Raw genomic sequence first — 20,791 nt, 5'->3', positions numbered from 1 at the left:
ATAATTAAATTTCGTAATATGCTTTTAGTTGAATATTTCTCGTATTTGTAAATGTAGTCAAAAATATACCGGATATACTGTTACATATTTTTATTATGCTGCGTTTAATGCAATTTACTCCGTGTTTTCTTGTAGTTTTTAAGAAGAATATATAAAACTTTTATTCTATGAAATATTTTGTGCGACTGATTCAAATTCAAATCTTTAAAAAAAGTTGATGTAATGTAAATTTTGGCTTTGTCTATAATGTAATTAGAAAATTTCACGAACATTTTCTTTTTCATTCCATTTTCTTGAAAGCTCTTAATTCATTTAAAGGATGTCTATAAGAATATACGTAAACAAAATATTAATTTTGCACAAATTCATTAGGGTGGGTATAAAAAATGTTTGCCTATATACTTTTATACTACTATATACTTAATCATACTACCACAATGGCAATTTAATATACATGATTATGATTGTATATGTATAAGCTTTTCTTGGAAGCTTGTAATACCATTTAATTTTCATTATCGTTTATCATAAGGGTTATTCTATAAACTAGACCATTTCCTCTAAGTGTCTAATATATCATTTAATTACATATTATGTATGTTTTATAGTGTAATTGAAAGACATACTTTAAATAAAACTTTAAGCATAAGATATTTGTTTTTTAGAATTCTTTGAAAAATTTAGAGTGAATTAGCAAGAAGTAAAAGGTAGTATAACAAGTGGTAGATCCAGATTATGACAGAAAAGTCCAAACCCAGACTTTTTTTTTAATTGTCTTACTTTAAAAACAATTTGTTTTCATAAGATAAATTGAAGGATCTTATTTTGAAACATTTTAAAGTCCCATAAACAGAATGCCATGTATAAAATGAAGTTCCTCGAGGCTCAGGCACTCATGCAAGTTTTAGATTTGCCACAGTTTGATTGCTTATTTGCATTCCATTGATTTACGTTCAAGCGGGCATATATGGAACTGTATGATATAGCGACTGAACCGATAGTAAGTACAAAACTAAAAATTGCATGCCTGTTCAAGCTTTTACAGTATTTCATTGTGGAACTCTATTGTGGCATTGTTATATTTCATATTACACATGTAATATGAAAATTTCTATTGTACATATACATAGGTTGGTTTATATACATAGGACATTGTTTTATTATTTTTCTAATTAAATAAAAATTTTAAATAACAAATTAAATTTTGGTGCATAAATTCTTACTAAGCTGTATAGCGTTCTAAATAAAATTTGTGTAGGTACATACCTTCATGGTTACTTATGTACATTTTAGATATTTGTAATTTTAAAAAGAAAATTGAGCATTAATGACAAAGATATAACATAAGTATGTACATGAATGTACATATATTTTGTATCGTTTATTTTTAAAATATGTATGTGCATATGTATGTTTATGTGAATTTAAAATTCTTTTGTAATAACTTGATTTCAATTTTCCAATAAATCTACAAAATATTCTATTATTAAAATATTCTACAGCGTTATTACAACAGGTTTTAATATAATTAATTTATAAATTATATGACGAAAAAATTTACAGAAACAAGATTACTGAAGTTAGAAATTTGATTACATACATAATTAAACCTATAATAAAATACATATGTACATATGTACAATATAAATGAAGCAATTTTATTAATATTTTTGGCGAACGAAATACCAGATACTCGTAGATGGATAAATTAAGAAATGTTATAATAAATACATTTTTTTTCAAGTTCAAAGTAAAAAATTATAATATTAGAAGAATAAGCGAATTATTCTAAGAATCTATAGAAAGAAAAAAGCTTTAAAATTTTATAAAAAAAAAACTTTAGTACATTAATATAAACACATGCATATGTACATTCGAAGTATATATCGAATATCTATGTGTATAGAGGACACATATACCCGACCCGCATTAATTTTTAATGTTGGAAATTCCACATTAATTTTTTTTTTTTTTTTTCATTTTAATTTTTTATATAATGTTTGCATGTTTGTGTAGATGTCCATGAATGTATTTTCTTTCGCTTGAACAGCGATTAATTTTGACTTTTGAGTCATCTTTTAATTAATCAGATGTCATTATTATGTTTGGTCAACATTAAGTGTTAAATTTAGCAATAATTTATGATAATTTGGTAGTTGATAATAGCAATCGGCAATGCAACATAAGAATTAATTATGGTTTATTCATTTGATAATTTGTTTTGATACTCGTAATTTATTAGTATGTATGAATATAGTTATTAGAAAAAAAATTTCTAATCCATTAGATTTGAAACAAACAATTTATCGAATTGGGCCGAATACATTATTATATTTGATTAATAATAAATTCAAGATATTGAGTATTATAGAAAAATAAAACAAATAAATGATTTTATTTATTATAAAATAATATGAATTATACAAGTTATACATGTACATATGTATGTATGAGTATGTATACATAGTATTTACTTATAAATTAATACACATGTATTGTTAAGTAACACTACTTTTAGGCACTCGTCTATTTTCATATCATGCTTATATTACGTATTCTATTCGTTGTACAGAAATATGCATTTTATAAAAATTTATATAAAATATTTAATACTATTATACATGTTCTTAAAGTTTTATTCCGAAAAAAAGACGTACACATATTTAACGAAATAACAGATATACATTTATAGCGTTTTTTTGACATTTCTTCTACATAATCGAGCAACTTCCACAGTCGCAATCACAATTTCCACAGTCACAATCTCCACAGTCACAATCTCCACAGTCACAATCACCACAGTTACAATCACAATCTCCACAGTCACAATCACAACTTTTACAATCAGCTGCAGTTACAATAGCTCTGCATGAATGACAGCAACAATCACAACAACAATCAATACAATCCTCATCATTTGAAGCAGGAACCGCACCATCTACTACGTTCCCGTTTGAAGACCCATCACAACAACAATTACCACAATGTATAGTAGGGCGGCAGCAACAAATACAACACGGATCGCCCGAATATATGGGAGAAACTGAAGTTGTATACTGTTGTCGCTGCGATTGTTGTGTATATGGCTGTTCTTGATGCATATATGGTGGAGGTTGCTGAGTTATTACATATTCATTGGAGGATGGTAAAAGGGGTGCTGATGGTTCCGGTTTCTCTTTTAACGCAACATCATTTATATTAACCGGAGATTTTGTAGAATATTCGCTTTTAGTTTCAATAGCCGGTATTTCACCATTAATATTTTTTGAATTTTGAGAAAATTCGGTTAAATTTCCGTTTTGATTTGGAACTATTTGATTTTCATTATTTGATGATGTAATAGTGGGTGCAACATAGTTTTCTTGCAATATAGTATTATTTGAATGTTCAGAAGACTTATGTTTTCTTAATTCATCTAAAGTTTGAAATTTTTCATTGCATAAATCACATTTATAAATTAATAGTTCATCTGCCATTTATCTAAATTTAAAAAAAAAAAACAACTACAAAATTAATATTATAAAAGCATTTATTTATGCGTCTGCATGTATGTAAACAATAACAAATTTAATAAAATTTTAAACGCGCAACAAAAAATCTCCGATGTTAACTTATATTCTCAATATGTTTCACTAAACTTAAAAACATTTGTACCTTGTTTTTATATGAGCACATTATTATTAGTTCATGAATATCTTTTAATAAAATTAACATACACATGTATGAAAACTGGCGAAGAAACATACTATAGAAATAGTATTCACACATTTGTACATTTATATACATATATACATACTGTTGTTTATACATATATTTAGTAGAATTTCACGTACTACACAGAATAGTACGTAATGAAAAAAAAACATAATTTTTATATAAAAAAGAGATGGTAATATCCATGATTTGCAAACCATGGTTGCTACATTACCACTACTAATATAACAAAAGTTTTTGATATTTCACCTTCCAAATGAAAAAAAAATAATGTTTGCAGTAAAAAAAGGAAATATACATTATTACATATTAATTTTAATATTTGGATATAGAACCAGTGTGCACGCTTATCTTAGCGTTTTTCAATCATTTTCTAACGAGAAAGGAAATATATCAAGTAAAACGAATATTTCTTGTCCGAAAAAGATTTTGGACTTTCGATCTGTTGATTTGTTCTTCATTTTTTGCGTGTCTGAATTTTCGATATTGGCGGTTTAATATCAAAAATTTCAATTAGACTTCAAAAAATTAAAATTCAATTGAAAATTTTATATTTTCAATTCATTGATACAAAAATTTACTACAGAAATATAGGTTTGCTAGCATTAAGCTGATATTTTGTTCCACAATCCATTCAATAAAAGTAATGAGCGCGGCTTATATTCTCTAAATTCATTTTATATTGCTCATATATGCCTATAACATATCGATATGTATTGCTTAAGATATAAGCACACTCTTGCTTAATGCTTAAATATAAGCACAATGCCCAAGAAACATAAACTTTAATTTTTCATACATGTACATGAAGTTAATAGAATTCCAAACAGAATTCTAGCTTTTAAAAAAAAATTACACAGTAAAAACATAACTGTATTGGTTGTTTTTCGCAGTAAATACAAGCTTATGTATGTATCTTTACACCATGTGCACGGCTTCCTAATTTCAAACCTTCATTTCAATTTCAACCTTCATTTTTTAAAGAAGAGAATAAGTATCTACATACAATATAATTTATGTAGTATGTAATACGTCATTTTAGGAGACTAAATTATTATGATATGGTATATAAATACCGTCATCGGTATTGTAATCTTGAGTGCTTATAATTAAAAGTTTTAAAATAAATTATTGCATAAAATTGAAATAAACTTTGGCTTTTAATATTATGTACATTTTTAATTTTAATGAGATTTTTGCGGTTCGATACATGCATATAGGTTTAACTTTATTTAAAAAAAATTATTTTCCAAAATTTGGGCAAAAAATGTGGAACGCTTCACGATTTTGCGTGTCATCCTTGCGCAGGGGCCATGCTAATCTTCTCTGTATCGTTCCAATTTTAGTATATGTTCTGCCGAAGCAAGAACAAGTATTTATGCAAAAAGTTTTCATATATACTGATGTACTTACAATATTTGTATCTGTGAGTTATAAAATAAAACAAAATTTAATGTTGAATACCCATTTTTTCTGTATGTATTAGGATTTTTTTCTGCATGCTCTACAAACTGTATGAGTACATGCTTTTAAAAATATTTTTGACATTCTTAATTTGTTTATGAACTTTTCTTTAATTTTTAAATAAAACAATGTATTATGTTCAAATTTCAAATTTTAATTCGAGATATTTTTTTATTAATAAATGTAATATTAACGAAAAAAAGTTTTTACAATTTAGTTTAGGTTAGGTGTTTTTATCCTCGGAAATATTAAAATCAAACATACTTTTTGACTTCAAAGGTTCTAATAAAAATTTTTTAGCATTTTCAATTGTATTCTCATTATTTTGTTCTGCAATTAATGCATTCTCAATCTTATGCAATTCGAAATCAATAAGTTCATTTTGTTTCTCTTCTTTTTCAATATTTCTAAAACCAAATATATATTAAAATTACAATATGACATGTGTTTATATTTTTATATCAATTACTAACTCTTCTAATTCCTTTATTTTCTTTGAAGCTTGGATTTCAATGTTTTTAAAAGTTTCCATTTCTTGCTGAAGTGCCGCTTTCTTATTATTGATTTGTATAACGTTTTGCTCAATTAACATTTTTGCTTGATCATTTTTGTTTTCGAGGAAATTTTCCATACTATACAGATCCGTTTGCTTTTTTGCAATTGTACTGCGATAATAGGGAGTAAAATTGTAAGAAAGGATTATTAAAAATAGTTTTTTAATGATACCTACCAGTGCTTTTCGAAAACTTTCAATGAGTAAACTTCCATGATATTATCACCGTATTTAAGAAATTCTTCTAGTTTGTTTAAGGTAATTTTCGTTTGACGATTTCGATCCATGACAGCGTGCTCTATTTCAGATTGCTCTTCTAATTCTTTCTCAATGACAATTTTTTTCCTATGAATTACAAGAAGATAATACTAATATTTATATGTCGATTACTTAAAATTACCGTTCTATCGAATCAGCTTCCTCATTCGTTACAATTTTTGAACACAAATGTAATTTTTGATCTCTCAAATTAGCTAAGCGAGATTCTGTTTCATTAAGTTTAGTTTGTAGCTGCTCAATTGTTCGGCTCTGCTTATTTTGCACTGAGATTAAGTGCTCTATTTGGTCACTAATTTTTGGGATTTCTTTATGATATTTTGTTCTTAGCTGTTCATTCTAAATAAGAAAAATACTAGAACAAGATCCAATCTTTGAAAAAATGCTATCTGATATTTTTTATACATTACATTTTTTTCTTCTAATTTCTTTGTTTGAATTTTATTGTAAATTTCCTTATATTCATTAATTTTATTTATTGTAGGGTCAATTACATCCACTTTCATCATGTTAAAAAATAACAAATAATTTAGAAGATATTTCAATACATGGTAAGTTTTCTTAGGAGCTTAAATAAAATAAAAATAAAAATATTTACAGAAAACACTTAAAAGTTATTTACTTACTAGGATTCACTAGGTCAAAATAAGTAAATGGTTGTGAAGTTTCATTACCCAATTTATACAAATGATTTATGTAAGAACATAAATTCACTTTAAAATTATGTCGAACGGAATGGTTTTCACTGCTTTGGCGCTAAATAGAATTTCATATATATAATATTCTCTCCAATATAATGTACATATGCATTTTTTATACCTCTCTTAGTAAGTTTATGGCAAACCCAAACTGCTCAAGGTAATGAAGAAGAATATTGGTTAATATTGTTTCATTGGGTATTCGCAGATCTGATTCTTTAATTTTAAGTTGCATGACATTATTCCATTCAATTGAAAATTCCTTGTATGTAACCATTGTTTTTTTGGTATTTTATCAACTTAGTGTACCAATTTAATCAATTAACATTAACAAAATTTCCAAAAACTAATGAAATTAGTAATATGTTTTAAACAAAATTCTTTGTAGACCCTTAAAAGATAAAAATTTTTTCAAAATTTGAATGTCAAAATAAACAATTTAAAAATGAAATTTCTGTTGACTTCTTGAATTTTGACATTTGTTTATATCTTGTTTATAGGGTGATGTTTTAATTGTGAATATTTTGTTCGTAATAAATAATGGTTGACATCTATAAAATGCTTGTTTTTCTTGCATGAAAATATATGTGAAAGAGAATACGAAATAATTTGTTTCATGAGTTTTTCTCGAATAAATGCCAAATTTGCAATATGTACATTTTTCTTATTTAAAAATACTAAAGGCATAAAATATTGTTTTTTTTTTATTTAGCAATGGATATCAAAATAGAAAACTTTAAGAATTTTGTTACACGGTAACACATCTTTCAGGTGCGTTTCGAAAAATTGTAATTGTTTTTCAAATTGATTTTGATTGATCAAAAGACAAAATCAAAACAGTTTGTTTTATTTTATTTCTTAATAGTATTCCAAAAAATTGGCGCGCCGGAAAATTGGCATTTTTGTTTTCCATAAATATTGATACAGTAATTTTTTTTTTATAAATAAAAATACGAATAATGGCTTCAAAACATGCTTCACAAAATGGTATTAATGGAGTTTCACCAAAAAAACAAAAAATTGAGAATTCAAATTCTATGAATAAATTCATATTTGCGGGACAGGACTATTCGAAGCAATTTTACAATCTCTATTCATTTCGTTTGGCAGAAATGACTAACTTGTTAAAAAAGAAAGTTGAAAAAAGTTGGGGTAAGTTCCACAGCATTAATCATAATTGTGTGAATTCTTATATACCCTTTTAAATTAGGAAAAGATGTACCAATAAAAAAATTATGTGATCTACGTGAAGAAGAGCAATCAAAATGTATTATTATAGGAACTTTGTTCAAGCATCAAGTAATAACACAAAAAATATCTTAGACAGATTTTTATATGAAACTTGGTTGCTTTTTTCAGCAATTAAAACCAAGTATTTTACGTGAAATTTCTGAAGAAAACCAATTGGCTCCACAACCTCCAAGAACATACTATGTTAGTGAAAACGACAAGCTAATACTTGAAGATGAATTACAAAGAATCAGGTTAATTGGCAAGGTTGATGTCCATACTTTGGTAACAGGTGTTGTTTGCGCTGTTAAAGGTAATTTATTAGATATTTTTAACTTTAAAAACGTATATTTCTTATTTATATGATGATATGCATTTAAAAAAATTTCTGGATGGACTATAAATATCATAGGAAAAGATAGTAAGTGAAGTGAACCAATATGAATGTTGAAATTTAATTTAACATTTCATTTTGATTTTAATTTTGTTTATTTTATGTTGCATAATAATACTTCACATAATAAAAACACTTCAATTGGTTAAAATATTGGAAAAATTGGAAAAAAAGTATCAAAATTATACATATGTATTCTCACATTAAATAATATATGATATAATATTGATAAGTGTCTTCATAAGCGCAATGTAAATATTTATTTTTAAGAACATTAATAGTCAATTGGTTTTGTAGATTGCTTTTGTATAGTTTATGAAGAAACGTTTTGTTAATAAACAAAAAATTTACAAAATTATCTATAGCACTAGGAAAAATGTAATGAATGTTTTCACATATATATATATACCTCATTTTCATATATTTTTGCATTGCATTTTAACGTTGCTTTCACAATATTGTTCGAAGTCACAATTTTTAATATTTTGTTTTTAATCAAAAAATTATTAACATAAGGTTATGTGGAATGTGATGGGAAATTTGAAGTCGAGGACATGATTTTTTATGAAAGCGGACCGCAAAAATCTTTGAAGATTCTAGACGAATCGCCTCTACTTGTTCTTATTTCAGGTTTTGATCAGGTTGGTATTCACAAATAATAATATTAACGTGATAAATGGATTCACTTCATTGTAATATTTTAGTCCACAGCATCTTTGCGCGAAGAGTCTCTGGACGTTCTTCAAAAGTGGTTGGGTGGGAAAATACATGACTTCAAGAAAACTGTTAAATATGAATCTTCTAAAATAATCCGAGTTATATTTGCCGGTAAATAAATATTCAGTTAATAACTACACAATATATAATTAACAATTAGAAATTTTGTTTAATTTATTTTAGGGAACTCTATAAGAGCGTCCGCAGAAGTTAAGGTAAAAGCTATACCTTCAAAAAAAGTTGAATTGTCCAGCACTATTGAAGATGTAAAAAATTTCGATAAATGGATATCGGAATGTGTTACAAAGACTCCTGTTGATTTAATGCCAGGAGAACATGATCCAGCAAATTTCATGTTACCACAACAACCATTTCATAAATGCATGTTTCCATTATCATCAAAATCACAGGACTTTAAGAGTACAACAAATCCTTATGAATTAGAGTTATATGGTCGAATCATATTAGGAACATCAGGCCAAAATATTGATGACATTACAAGAACGTCTAAAATAGAAGACAATTTAGAAGCTGCATCAAATATTATTAAATGGGGTCACATAGCTCCTACTAGGTAAGCGTTCAATAAATAAAAATGCATTTTGAGATACATTAACTTTAAATATTTAAATTTATCAAATCATTACTCAAAGAACATCAATTAAAAAAACATTGGGAATTATTCTAGAAATTGAATTACTAATGGGTACTGACATCGTAAAAATTTTGAAAAACATTTGCAAACAAAAATATTTTGTGTGAAGTTTGTTCATATTAATATTTTATTATTAATGAATTTTACAGGATTTTTTTGACTATTACTCGATTCTTAAAATAAGCCCTATTTAATTACAATGCCATCGAATTTTTTTTTTTTAAATTTTTACATAACTGGACCCTTAAGTTTAATTTTAATTAAGTTTTTCTTTTTTATTTTACAAGTCCTGACACTTTGGCATGTTATCCATATACCAACAAAGATCCATTTATAATTCAGGAATGTCCACATATTTTTTTCGTGGGTAACATGAACAAATTTCAAACAACAGTGCGTGAAGGTAAATTGTCTTTTTTTTTTTTAAAAAGTGTAAGTGTTAAACGTTGGTTAATGAGATTATTTTTTTAGGTGAAGATTCAACTAAAACTAGAGTTATATGTGTTCCATCGTTTACAAAAACTCAATCTGTTGTTGTAGTAAATTTAAGGACACTTGATTGTGAGGAAATAAGCTTTAATGTAACAGCAGAATAATAAGATAATATACATAGGCATCTTTGTACATACATAACTATTATTATTTTAAAAGTTATTCAAATGTGAATTTTGATAAATACATATGTATGTACGTATATATAAAATTTACTTTTGATAATTAAGTTGTTTTATTGAAAAGATAAATGCATGTTATTTTTTTCCCAAAATGCAATCTTAAGGAAAAATAATGAAAAGAAAAACCAAATTGTTTGAATACACATTTTATTAGAATGTTTCTTATAATTACTTTTTTTTATATAATTTGACATTTTGGTAATTGATACAGTTTTTCAAATAAATTTTTAAAATTTTTTATGCATACTAAGTATATGTATATTTGATGGTTTTTTATATAGATATATATGTATATATATATATGTGTAATTATAATTATATTTATACGGTTGTATATTTTTGTATGTATGTATTTCTATAATCACGTTTTTTAAATCAAAATTCAAGTTAAATGTTACTTTTCTTTTCAATAATTGTTGTGAAAAATAATTTTTCCTATTTCGATAAATTAATAATTTTATTATGTCCATATTAACTCAACGTAAACTAATATATCACAAATAGGTATGTATATAAGGATGTTATAAAAAAAGGTAGTTTTATTAAATATTTCGGACATAAAAAAACTTTCTATGTTTTGAAGAGCCTTTAAACATTTTAAGTTTTTATTTTGATATTTATTTTGTGTTGCAACGACCATTTATGTATTTGGATTATGGAATTAATTCATTCTATATTTTTATTTTCAAAATTTAAAAAGGTATCCATACTCTTCTAAAATACACATTTAAAACATTTGCAATATTCAGGAGTAGACTGCTATTCTTACTCAAAAGTTTAGAAAAAATGTTTACCTTTTCAATGTTTACCCTTTTTGGAAAGCGGAAAATGTAACGAAAAATATTGAAAAATATTCGATATAATAAAATTGGAAATCGTTGGGGTAGAATTGCCGTAATTTGTTTAATTCCGTTAGTATTCTTTCGCATTTAAATATTTTTTTCCCATTTATTTGAATTATGAGAGGTTGTTAACATATTTAAGAGCCATTCCTTGTAACAATTCTGTAAAATCTCTTAAATTTGCAATATTTCAATGGAAATTGAAAGTTTAGTTAATTTAGTCATTAATTTTTTTGAAGAAATATCATAAGTTGACATTTTTTTAAAAATATAAATCATATTTATAATTTTAAGAAAATATCAACTTCTTAAAACAGATTTTTCTTATTATTATAAAGAAATCTGACAAGTAACGGCTAATTTTAATATTCTATACTAATAAAAACTAATTTGAAGGAAATTAATGAGTTTACATTTAAATATTTTTTTTTATATTTAAGCTTTAATAGTTTTTCCTTTTTATCTTTAGTTTAAGTAGTTACTAAATTGAAAGTATGGTTATTTATTTACTTTAAAGCCATACCACTTATAATCCGAGAAAATGATTGAAAATTTTGAAATTTCAAATATTTATAGAATTTGAATTTATTAATGTTAAAAAACATATTCAAGTTCTAATAAATAATGAGTTCTGTAACTAAATGTAAACATTAAATTTCAATAATTATTTTTCACAGAACATATAAAGATATGAAATACATTGCTTCATATTTCAAAATTTATATTTTGTAATTTTTGAATTTTTAAAATATAGATTAACATTTATATTAAGCATTTCTTGTTTTTCAATAAAAAAATTGGAGCCGTTTGATAATTTTCCAAAATATTTTGTTATATAAATACATACATTATAGATTTAATTTTTTTTTATTTTGATAATTGTATATTTCGATAATTTTTATATAAATTTTAAGAATTTTCTTACATTTTAGATATTGATAAACACTTAAATTAATTTTTTTTAATTATAATTTCAATTGTCATCTTTTAATAGTTTGCTTATTCAATTTATATAAATATGTCCTTTAGTTTATAATTGTATAATTATATTCTATATAATAATAATTTATGTATTTTAGGTTTTTTGTTTATTTTAAAATTTATTTAATTTACATCGATGAACATATCGTTTGTTCTTGTGGTGTTGTTTGTGCTTTTAATCTAATTTGAGATTTTCTCTGGGCCATTAGCGCTTCATATTCAAGCCCTTAGCGTTAATATTTGATTGTATAAGATAATGAATTATTTTTTAATAATTTTTTTTAATTAGTTGTTGGAATTGTTGTTTTTTTTCATAATTATTAAAAAATTATTGTTGATTGATGCGCAGTGTTTGTGGATAATTTTTTGGTTTAATTTATTGATTGGTAATATATAAAGTTCCATCAGCAGAAAAATTATCAAAATGTAAAAAATAATAATATGTTAAAAAAAGAAATTTTACTATTTTTTATTATATTTTTTTAAACTTAATTAAAAGGGTTTAAAAAGGAATTTTTTTCCTTATTGAGTTTGATATATATATAATTTTGGTTTAAATTTAACCTATAATAATTCTAGATTTTTAAATAAATGTCGAAACATTTTAGTTTTATCAATTAAGACTTGTTTAAATTAAATGAAAAAAGCTAAATATTCACATAAATGCACAACAAATCCAGTATTATGTATTAAGAAAAGGCTGATACTCTTGATTCCTTTTGAATTAGTCAATTTTTTGAATAATAAAATAAAGTTATAAATACCAATATTTTTTTATAATATTAGGTACGTAAGTCAATTAAATGATTTTCTTCCTTTTTGTAATGAAAACAAACTAATTTATCACTTATAACTTAAAGTGATTTGAGTATTTTGTTACAGTAATTATTATTATAGGTTAAAATTAAAGGTTTTGAAACAAAAATTTCAAAAATTGTTGACGGCATATAAAATTTATATAAAGACTTAAAAAAATTTCATTGAAAATTAATATGGGTTTACTTCTATTATATATACATATGTAAAAGCATATAGATATGCTATATGATAAATGAATATGCCTTATCAAATGTATTTAAAACCTTTAAGGGCTATTCCATAAAATATTTTATGTTTAATCGCCGCAAAGTGTGAACTATTTTTTAGTTGAATTACTGGAAAATTATATACTGGCTCTAAGGAATAACCCTTAACTTGTAAGATCTGGAATTATAAATATGAATATTGTGATTCATTTTTTTTGTTTACTTAAAGTCATGAAATTCGGTTGAATGCAGTTTAATTTTAAATTTTAAATATTATATTTTTAGATATTAGAAATAGATTCATGCAAACTTTCTCTTTTTTGGTTTTTTTTTATTTTTATGAAATACATTTAAAAGGAAAATGTATTTTTATTTACAAAATGGATGGATTTAAATATAATAAAAAATATTTAAGAATTATGATCTATTATGTATGATTTTAGACATTATGATAATTTTAGACCAAAGATTTTTAATGAATATTTTGTATACATATATATGTGCATGTATATACGAAAATTTTTGATGAAACGATGCTTTGTACCACAAGCACTATCTTGAATTTGCAAGTTCTACAGCACGTCATTCCGAAATCCGAATACGTTAAAAAATATACACCGTTAATAATATTATCAATATCTTTAGTGGGTTAATGTCAACAATATACTTTATAAGATCTGGTTTGTCAAAAAAATCGTAAAGAGCAATGTTTATTTCCAAATTTGCATGTTGACAATGTTATTAATCTAGCATAACACAAAAATCGCAAAAATATTCACAATATTATTTTTAGTATATATTCCCTAAGATTCGGAAATTTTACTTTTATATTAAAGAAATTCCAATATAAATTTCCAAATTACCTCTATTTAATATTTGACTTTCTTCATTTTTGTTATTATGATACAGCTCCTTAATATTTTTATTGAACAAGAGTTCAATAAAGATGAAATTTTTAAGATAGAAAACAATGGTATATGAATGTTTTAAAGAATAGCATTTTAAAAATAGAGATTGAGTTGTTCATTGAGTATGTATAATAAAAATAAAAACTTAAACATAATTTTTTACAAAGAAAACAATGTTCATTCACATGGTATGTGTTTTTAAAACATTCTCTTAAAAAATAATAAATTTGAAAGAGAAAACTAAATATGTAAGTTCAATGATTAAGCAAATGTAAAATTAGAAACGAAAATAAATTCTATTGAAAATCTATTATTTAAAATCTACTATTCATCTATCCCAAGATTGGGGTACTTTTATTTGCTTGATCTCCACTGCCGCTGACACATGTTGGTATTGCATTCGACCATTTACCATTGCGCAAACATTTTAACATTTTAGCACCACGTAATTCTAGTCCAGCATCGCATGTAAACGTAATACTTTCTCCAATTGCATAATAAAATTTAACTGAGGACATTCGACCACTGATTGCGGTACCAGGATATGAGCATGCTTGTACGCATTTCGGTAAACCACCTGACCAACGTCCATTATCTTGGCAGGCAATAATTGGTTGACCTTGCATCATATACTCTGGATTGCAATTAAATTGGACGACATCACCAGCTCTATAGGGTGCACTGCCTTGAGCATATCCTTGAAATAAAGAAAGATTAAGAAAAGTTATAATTATATGTACTTACATTTTGAAATATTAATATAAATTTTGAATTTGTTATGTTCTTACATACCATTTTGAGGTGCACCAGGATTATCACATTGTACTTCAACACAAGCTGGAAATGGTGTTGACCATTCTCCAGATGGCAAGCATATTGATTCAGCACTACCTCTTATTCCGTATCCAGATGGACATGAAAAAGCTGCTCTACCACCCACTTCACGTGAGAGAACTGATACACGTATTGGTGTACTCTCATTTGCCAATATTGGTATATCACCACATTCAACACTTTCGCACACTGGTAATGGAGCACTCCAATTTCCAGATGGTAAGCATATTAATTCTGAAGCTCCAATTAATGAATTGCCATTTGAACATGATAATTGCACTCTAGCACTTAATTTTGTATCGTTACTATTTACAATAAGTCCTCGTCTCATCGGAATATCAGGACAATTTATTGCCTTTACAAGAATTTCGACGGAATGCTCATGTCTGGCTGGTGTTGCACAAGTGTATATACCAGAATCTTCTTCGACAGCTTGTACGATACTTAAACGGTATTCAAGATTTGGGTCTCGAGCTTCATCTGTCACCCAACCTTCCGGATATTCTCTAAAAAAATTAGATAAAATAGAATAAGTTTAAATGCGATGTACTGGAAATGTAAAAAATGAGATTTACCTGTTTTCGTGACTAACATTCCATTTCGGTTGGCCAAATCGTCTCATCCACAAACATTCCATATGAACAGTTGTTCCTGGGTAAACAATTAATTTACCATCATTACTTTGAGCAATTGGACCATTCTCATGTCGAAACAATACTGTTGGTGCCTTCTCCACTAATTATTTTCAAAATTCAGAGTTTAGAATTTTTTAATATTTAGTATTTTATAACTGCTTTTTTTTGTATGTTTACAATGAAAAATGTAAGTGGGTAAGAGCTTAGTAAGATGTGCAGAGAATCTAATACTTTCTAATCAATAAAAATTCATTAAAATATTTTATATAAATTTAGAAGTGATAAATATTGTGGAAAATATTGGATTCAATCTGCTCATTTCTCACTGGACTCTAACTTACTTGCATAATCATTTTCTTGATTTAAGCCAAGACATTGTGGTTTTACTCCAGTCCATTCTGAATGAATACATGTTCTTTCGTTACTACCAACAAGAGCAAATTTACCAATATCAACACATCTACAAATTTTATTCGATTAGACGTTTCTAAGTTTAAGATTGTCTAGATGAAAATTACCTTGAAATAATTGTAGCACCTGGAGGAAATTCAACATATTCTTCACGGATTTCTTGATCATTGTAAAAGCTAACAACATTAGGTTCATTGTTGCGGAATAAACAAGTTCCGTTTTCTGTAAAAATATCAGTTTTAATATTTTTTATTATTTACAATTTAAATAGCAGTTATTAAGAAAATCTTTTTACCGCAGCTGTATGCTCTACCAATCCAGTTTCCATCTTCACAAATAATTTTCCAAGTGTTACGTTCTCCTGCATGCCCTGCAATACAATTAAATAAAATTTCTGTCCCATGAGAAAAGCCTTCGTCTTCTTCCTCATCAATTGGTTCCCCATTTCTTCAAAATAAATTTAAATGAATTTAATATTCGAACGAGATATTCATTCTTTTATTTCGCACATTCATTCTTACCTGTAGACAAGGTATCCTTCTTTTTCTTTCATTGGTCTCTCACAATCTCTTCCACCTGCTTGGCTTTCACCGGTTTCCGTAGTATTACTTACCTCTTTCGGTGTATAAAGTCCAATCTGAGCTTTATTTAGTGGAGCTCCTTTAGGAGGTCCGGTATTTATCAAACTATTCAAGGGGTTTTCTCCATTTCCAACAAACTCAGCTTCACCTAAATATTCTTCACGAGGTTTTTTATTTCCGATTTCGCAGTGTATCGTACTAGGTGACATATTGCCTCTGTTGCACACCATTTGTATTGGTAAATTGTTGGTCGGGTTGTCACAGTGTACTGTTACCGAACTTCCATGAGCTATGGTTAAACCGGATCGATATCCTCCCTGAATTTAAAATAAAAGTATTAAATGTATAACAAGTTTTCCTTTATAATTACTTCATATATAATATTTGGTATTGAAGGTAATATACAAGGTAATGGAAGACATTCTGGAAAAGCTGGCACCGACCAACTTCCATGAACACACCTAAGTTGCGCTGCTCCCTATTGAAAAGAAAAATATTCGTTAAACTAATATGAAACAATGTGAAAATTTTATGTTATTTACTTGAACATTGTATCCTTCCTCACACTGAAATGTTATAATTTTTTCATTTTCTATTTCTTCGTATGGAATTAAAGGTCTGAGTTCTGGGTTATCTCTTAGCATATTTGGATCTGGTTCAACTTCAAAGTATTTGCCATGTTCTGTTGATGGAACCGAACAAGGAGCTGAAATTGGAAAAAAGCAATAATTTATTTTATGAATTACTATAATTTAGTAATTTGAAACTGCTCCTACCCGACTGACAAACAGGTTTTTGAGGCTTCCACATTCCTCTCACACAACGTGCAGTTGCATTAGGATTTCTTATATTTAATTTAAAACCCGGATTGCAAGTTATCAGTAATATTGTTCCAGCAGTAGTTTTTCCTGGTGTTTTTCCTGGTCGTAGAACCGTTACATTTGAAAATGAGTCCCAATCTAAATCTTCACATGGTCCACGTGGAACGCCTTTTTTTTCTTCTTTTTCTTCATCTTGTTTTCCATCTTCTTTTATATCATCAAAATCATTCGTGATTTGTCTTTTTCGTCTTACTATTTGAGCTTTCAGTTGCTCAATTAAACTAGTTAGATCTTTTGCATTTGATGTGTTGTTGTGAATAGCACTTTTTACGAAATTTCTTAAACTGTTATCAATTATAGTTTTCGGTGATTTGACAGAAAAGTAATTTTTTGGTAAAAAGTTATCTTCCGATTCTAATTCGGATTCTAATTGAGTAGACTTTTCGGCTGCAGATTCCACAGTAGTAGTGCGCTCTTCAGGAGGTAAATTTTGATTTATATCTGGTATAGATACTTTTATGGTTTGTGATTTGTTTCGATTCGCTTGCTTTTCAGAATGGTCACCATTTTCAGTTCCATATTCTCCTAAATCGTTTGATGCAGTACGTGATTTATGTGTTACTCTATAACGAGTTATGGACTCTGTATTTGGATTACTATAATCATGATACCATCTACCATCTTGCACTTGAACTTTTTTTGTAGGATTACTAATACCTTCTAAATATGGATATGAATCATGGGCTCTAGGGCGATTATAACCTAATAAATTTTTAACATAATTCTGATATTTTTGTTTTATTTTTTGATAATATTTTGAATATGCAAGATCCAGTTCACTTGGATCTCTTCTTACTCTATGATATGACCTTGAATTTTTTAAATTTGATAACATATTTCTATAAATTTTGTCATGTTTTGACATCAAATTTCTTTTATATTTAAGAATAGGATAGAAACTACCAAAGATTCTTTTTTTTCTATTGTATACGTCATTGTCTAAACTGCGTTTTCTACGCATAGACTTTGTATGATCAGAGTTTATTTGTTTTTCGTATTCATCTTTTAGCCAATGGTTGAGACGTCTGGCATTTTCCATTAAATATTTTGATCGTAAATAGCGCATTCGAATCGATCGTCTACGGCGTGTCCATCTCAATCTTGGATGTTGTCCGAGAATACATTGCGGTAATTCTTCTGGCCTCCACTTTCCACCAACACAAGTGGCGCCTGGAGGTCCTATTTCTAACACATATCCCTTGTCACAATCATACATAATTTGCTTATTGTTGGCAATTTTTTTGACATATGGTCTATAATCGTAAAGTCCCATATTACCTACTAATAGAACTTTACCGTTTTCAACATAACCTGGAAAAGAACAATAGACTTCCTGGCAAGCGGGTGTATTGCCAGTCCAATTTCCAAATGAACATGTTAAAACCCAGTCGTCGGCATTTGTTATTTCTTTACCATCAGGGGTTGTTAAATTGAAACCGTCTTTACATTTAAATCTAGCTTTCATACCATGTTCAGTTTTTGGAGCTAAAACCATACCATTTTTAGGAGGTCGGGGCATACTTTTGCAACGTGCTGGTATACACCTTGGTATAACACTCCAAGTTCCGTTGTTACAAGTCGGGGGATTCAATGATGATGATGGAAATTCATAATTTTCATCACAAATTACTTCTAATTCGGTACCATGTTTTACTTTACCAACCGATGTTATTACCATAGGTGTTGAAACAGTTGTCGCATTTTCATCTGGCACAATTTCAATTGGTATAACGTGTCCTTGTGATATTGTTGGAACAATACAAGGCGCTAAGCATTCTGGTACTGGATAACGCCATTTGCCATCAACTTGACATACTGTAGATGAATGACCTTGAATTAACATTTCAGGATGACATCGAAATATAATACTGGCACCAAGACCTGTTCCAGCCTCAATATTTTCTAACCAACCATTATATAGTACTCCAGGATGGCCACAATTTATTTCTATTTTTAAAGAAACAAATTTAATAAAGCGGTCTTCGAATATAAAAATTAAAATGCATTTTATGAAAGGAAATTCAATTTTAATCTAAAATATGTACCTTTACATTGCGGCAAAGAACCAGTCCATTTTTTATCAGCACCACATCTCCTTGAACTTTCACCAATTAACGTGTATCCATATCGACATTCATAGCTTACCACAGAATTATACGATGTTGTTGTGTATATAGCACGACCGTTTTTGGGAAATTCTGGTGTTGGACAAACAACTGAAGTTACCACTAAATTTGATTGAATAAAATAATAAAAACTAACAAAATGTTGACACTCATTAATTTCATAAATATTTTTATAATGTGTGGTATTTCTGGAATGGCATTTTCATAACATGTTGAAGGAAATTTCAAAGTTAGATAAGATAGCGCGTATTCGTTGCTTATGAGTGCAACAATTTTTATTTTCACATTGTTTGTATTTTTACTCATGAAGAGATATTAATTTGAATTTCTAATTTTCAAAGCTAAGAGATTTCGAAAATTTAAAACCCCAATCTAGTATTAGGATAAGTTTCAGTATTACAGAAATTTTTTTTCTAACAAAATTTATTAAAAGTCTTCATTTCTAATTTGTTTACTGTACTCCCTCTGTGAGATATTTAATAAAAAGCTTTGACAGCCAAAAATTAAATAAACAAAAAAATATAAGTATGTAAATAAAACAAAACTAACAAATACATAAGCTTGCCAAATGAACAAAAATAGTGCGTCTTCAAATATAATATTTTATGTAGAATTTTTATAAAACGAAAAATTATATTATTTTTTCTTTAGGGATTTTTTAATTTAGAGGAAATTAAAATTTTTTTTCTCTTGTTGTTTTTTTTTATTTTCATATAGTAATTAAAATAGTAGCTACCGCAAAATGTTGCAAAATTATTTTCCATCTATAATCTTTTACTCTTTATTTCAACAATTCAAAAATCCATGCTCAACTTAAAATATTATCAATGTATCATTGTTTAAATTGTTCATGTTAAACATATTGTTTATTTTTTTAAACAAAAAAAAGAGTTAATAGTTTTTATTAAATTGGCATGCTTATGTATTTGCAACAGTTATAAATTTATTTTTAAGTAAATAAATTTTTATTTCATTTTAAATAGTTTAATTATAATGTAAACAAGAAATTAAAAATAATGAAATAAGTAAATAAAACAACCATTATATATTTTTTGCGGTAACTATATTTTATTTACTAATCCATTTAATTTGTTAATTATTAAATAGAATTAATTTATATAAGATTAATTGAAACTTCTTTCATTTTAAATATTAATATTATTTATTACTATTGTAATTTTTTTTATTTTGT

At 26.7% G+C, this 20,791-nt stretch overlaps 4 protein-coding genes and 1 non-coding gene across 9 annotated transcripts in view; 1 reads left to right on the top strand and 4 right to left on the bottom strand.

Annotated features, from left to right (window-relative positions):
- Positions 1 to 2,711: 2,711 nt before the first annotated feature.
- LOC129606017 (integrin beta-3-like) lies at positions 2,712 to 5,182 on the bottom strand. The gene is made up of 2 exons (XM_055516067.1): positions 5,179 to 5,182; positions 2,712 to 3,415 (listed from the first exon to the last, which is right to left on the bottom strand). The coding sequence occupies exons 1-2, from the start codon at positions 5,180 to 5,182 to the stop codon at positions 2,712 to 2,714; spliced, it is 708 nt and encodes a 235-aa protein (XP_055372042.1).
- On the bottom strand, positions 4,978 to 5,084 carry LOC129606166 (U6 spliceosomal RNA). The gene has a single exon (XR_008696754.1). It is a non-coding gene; the product is annotated as a U6 spliceosomal RNA (small nuclear RNA).
- Positions 5,183 to 5,367: 185 nt separating the features above from the next.
- LOC129606134 (putative leucine-rich repeat-containing protein DDB_G0290503) lies at positions 5,368 to 7,104 on the bottom strand. Its single transcript, XM_055516252.1, has 7 exons — positions 6,827 to 7,104; positions 6,634 to 6,763; positions 6,418 to 6,575; positions 6,132 to 6,346; positions 5,909 to 6,076; positions 5,652 to 5,843; positions 5,368 to 5,585 (listed from the first exon to the last, which is right to left on the bottom strand). Exons 1-7 carry the CDS (start codon positions 6,980 to 6,982, stop codon positions 5,402 to 5,404), a joined length of 1,203 nt encoding a protein of 400 aa, XP_055372227.1. The 5' UTR covers positions 6,983 to 7,104; the 3' UTR covers positions 5,368 to 5,401.
- Positions 7,105 to 7,534: 430 nt separating this feature from the next.
- On the top strand, positions 7,535 to 10,385 carry LOC129606102 (DNA polymerase delta subunit 2). Its single transcript, XM_055516207.1, has 8 exons — positions 7,535 to 7,857; positions 7,916 to 8,004; positions 8,065 to 8,248; positions 8,846 to 8,970; positions 9,034 to 9,157; positions 9,230 to 9,620; positions 9,989 to 10,104; positions 10,173 to 10,385. Exons 1-8 carry the CDS (start codon positions 7,665 to 7,667, stop codon positions 10,295 to 10,297), a joined length of 1,347 nt encoding a protein of 448 aa, XP_055372182.1. The 5' UTR covers positions 7,535 to 7,664; the 3' UTR covers positions 10,298 to 10,385.
- A 1,451-nt stretch (positions 10,386 to 11,836) lies between these two features.
- The window catches only part of LOC129606153 (uncharacterized), a 31,189-nt gene continuing 22,234 nt past the window's right edge, over positions 11,837 to 20,791 (bottom strand). Inside the window, exons 6-18 of one of the 5 annotated variants that reach the window (XM_055516286.1) lie at positions 19,519 to 19,701; positions 17,369 to 19,420; positions 17,135 to 17,298; positions 16,963 to 17,070; positions 16,533 to 16,909; positions 16,307 to 16,458; positions 16,119 to 16,233; positions 15,942 to 16,060; positions 15,541 to 15,700; positions 14,924 to 15,471; positions 14,484 to 14,828; positions 14,087 to 14,135; positions 11,837 to 12,424 (exon numbers count right to left, since the gene is read on the bottom strand). In XM_055516286.1, the coding sequence (XP_055372261.1) occupies positions 14,122 to 14,135; positions 14,484 to 14,828; positions 14,924 to 15,471; positions 15,541 to 15,700; positions 15,942 to 16,060; positions 16,119 to 16,233; positions 16,307 to 16,458; positions 16,533 to 16,909; positions 16,963 to 17,070; positions 17,135 to 17,298; positions 17,369 to 19,420; positions 19,519 to 19,701 (4,337 nt within the window). In that variant the 3' untranslated portion in view covers positions 11,837 to 12,424; positions 14,087 to 14,121. Of the gene's footprint in view, positions 12,425 to 13,004; positions 13,402 to 14,086; positions 14,136 to 14,456; positions 14,829 to 14,923; positions 15,472 to 15,540; positions 15,701 to 15,941; positions 16,061 to 16,118; positions 16,234 to 16,306; positions 16,459 to 16,532; positions 16,910 to 16,962; positions 17,071 to 17,134; positions 17,299 to 17,368; positions 19,421 to 19,518; positions 19,702 to 20,791 lie in introns of those variants that run through there. The other 4 variants (XR_008696752.1, XM_055516284.1, XM_055516285.1 and 1 more) reach the window with 4 other exon arrangements.

This window comes from Condylostylus longicornis, unplaced genomic scaffold (genome assembly GCF_029603195.1).
Source record: "Condylostylus longicornis isolate FDR11 unplaced genomic scaffold, ASM2960319v2 ptg000017l, whole genome shotgun sequence".
Lineage (NCBI taxonomy): Eukaryota > Metazoa > Arthropoda > Insecta > Diptera > Dolichopodidae > Condylostylus > Condylostylus longicornis.
The sequence above is the reverse complement of the archived record's forward strand: the minus strand, read 5'-3'. Positions and strand labels throughout refer to the sequence as shown.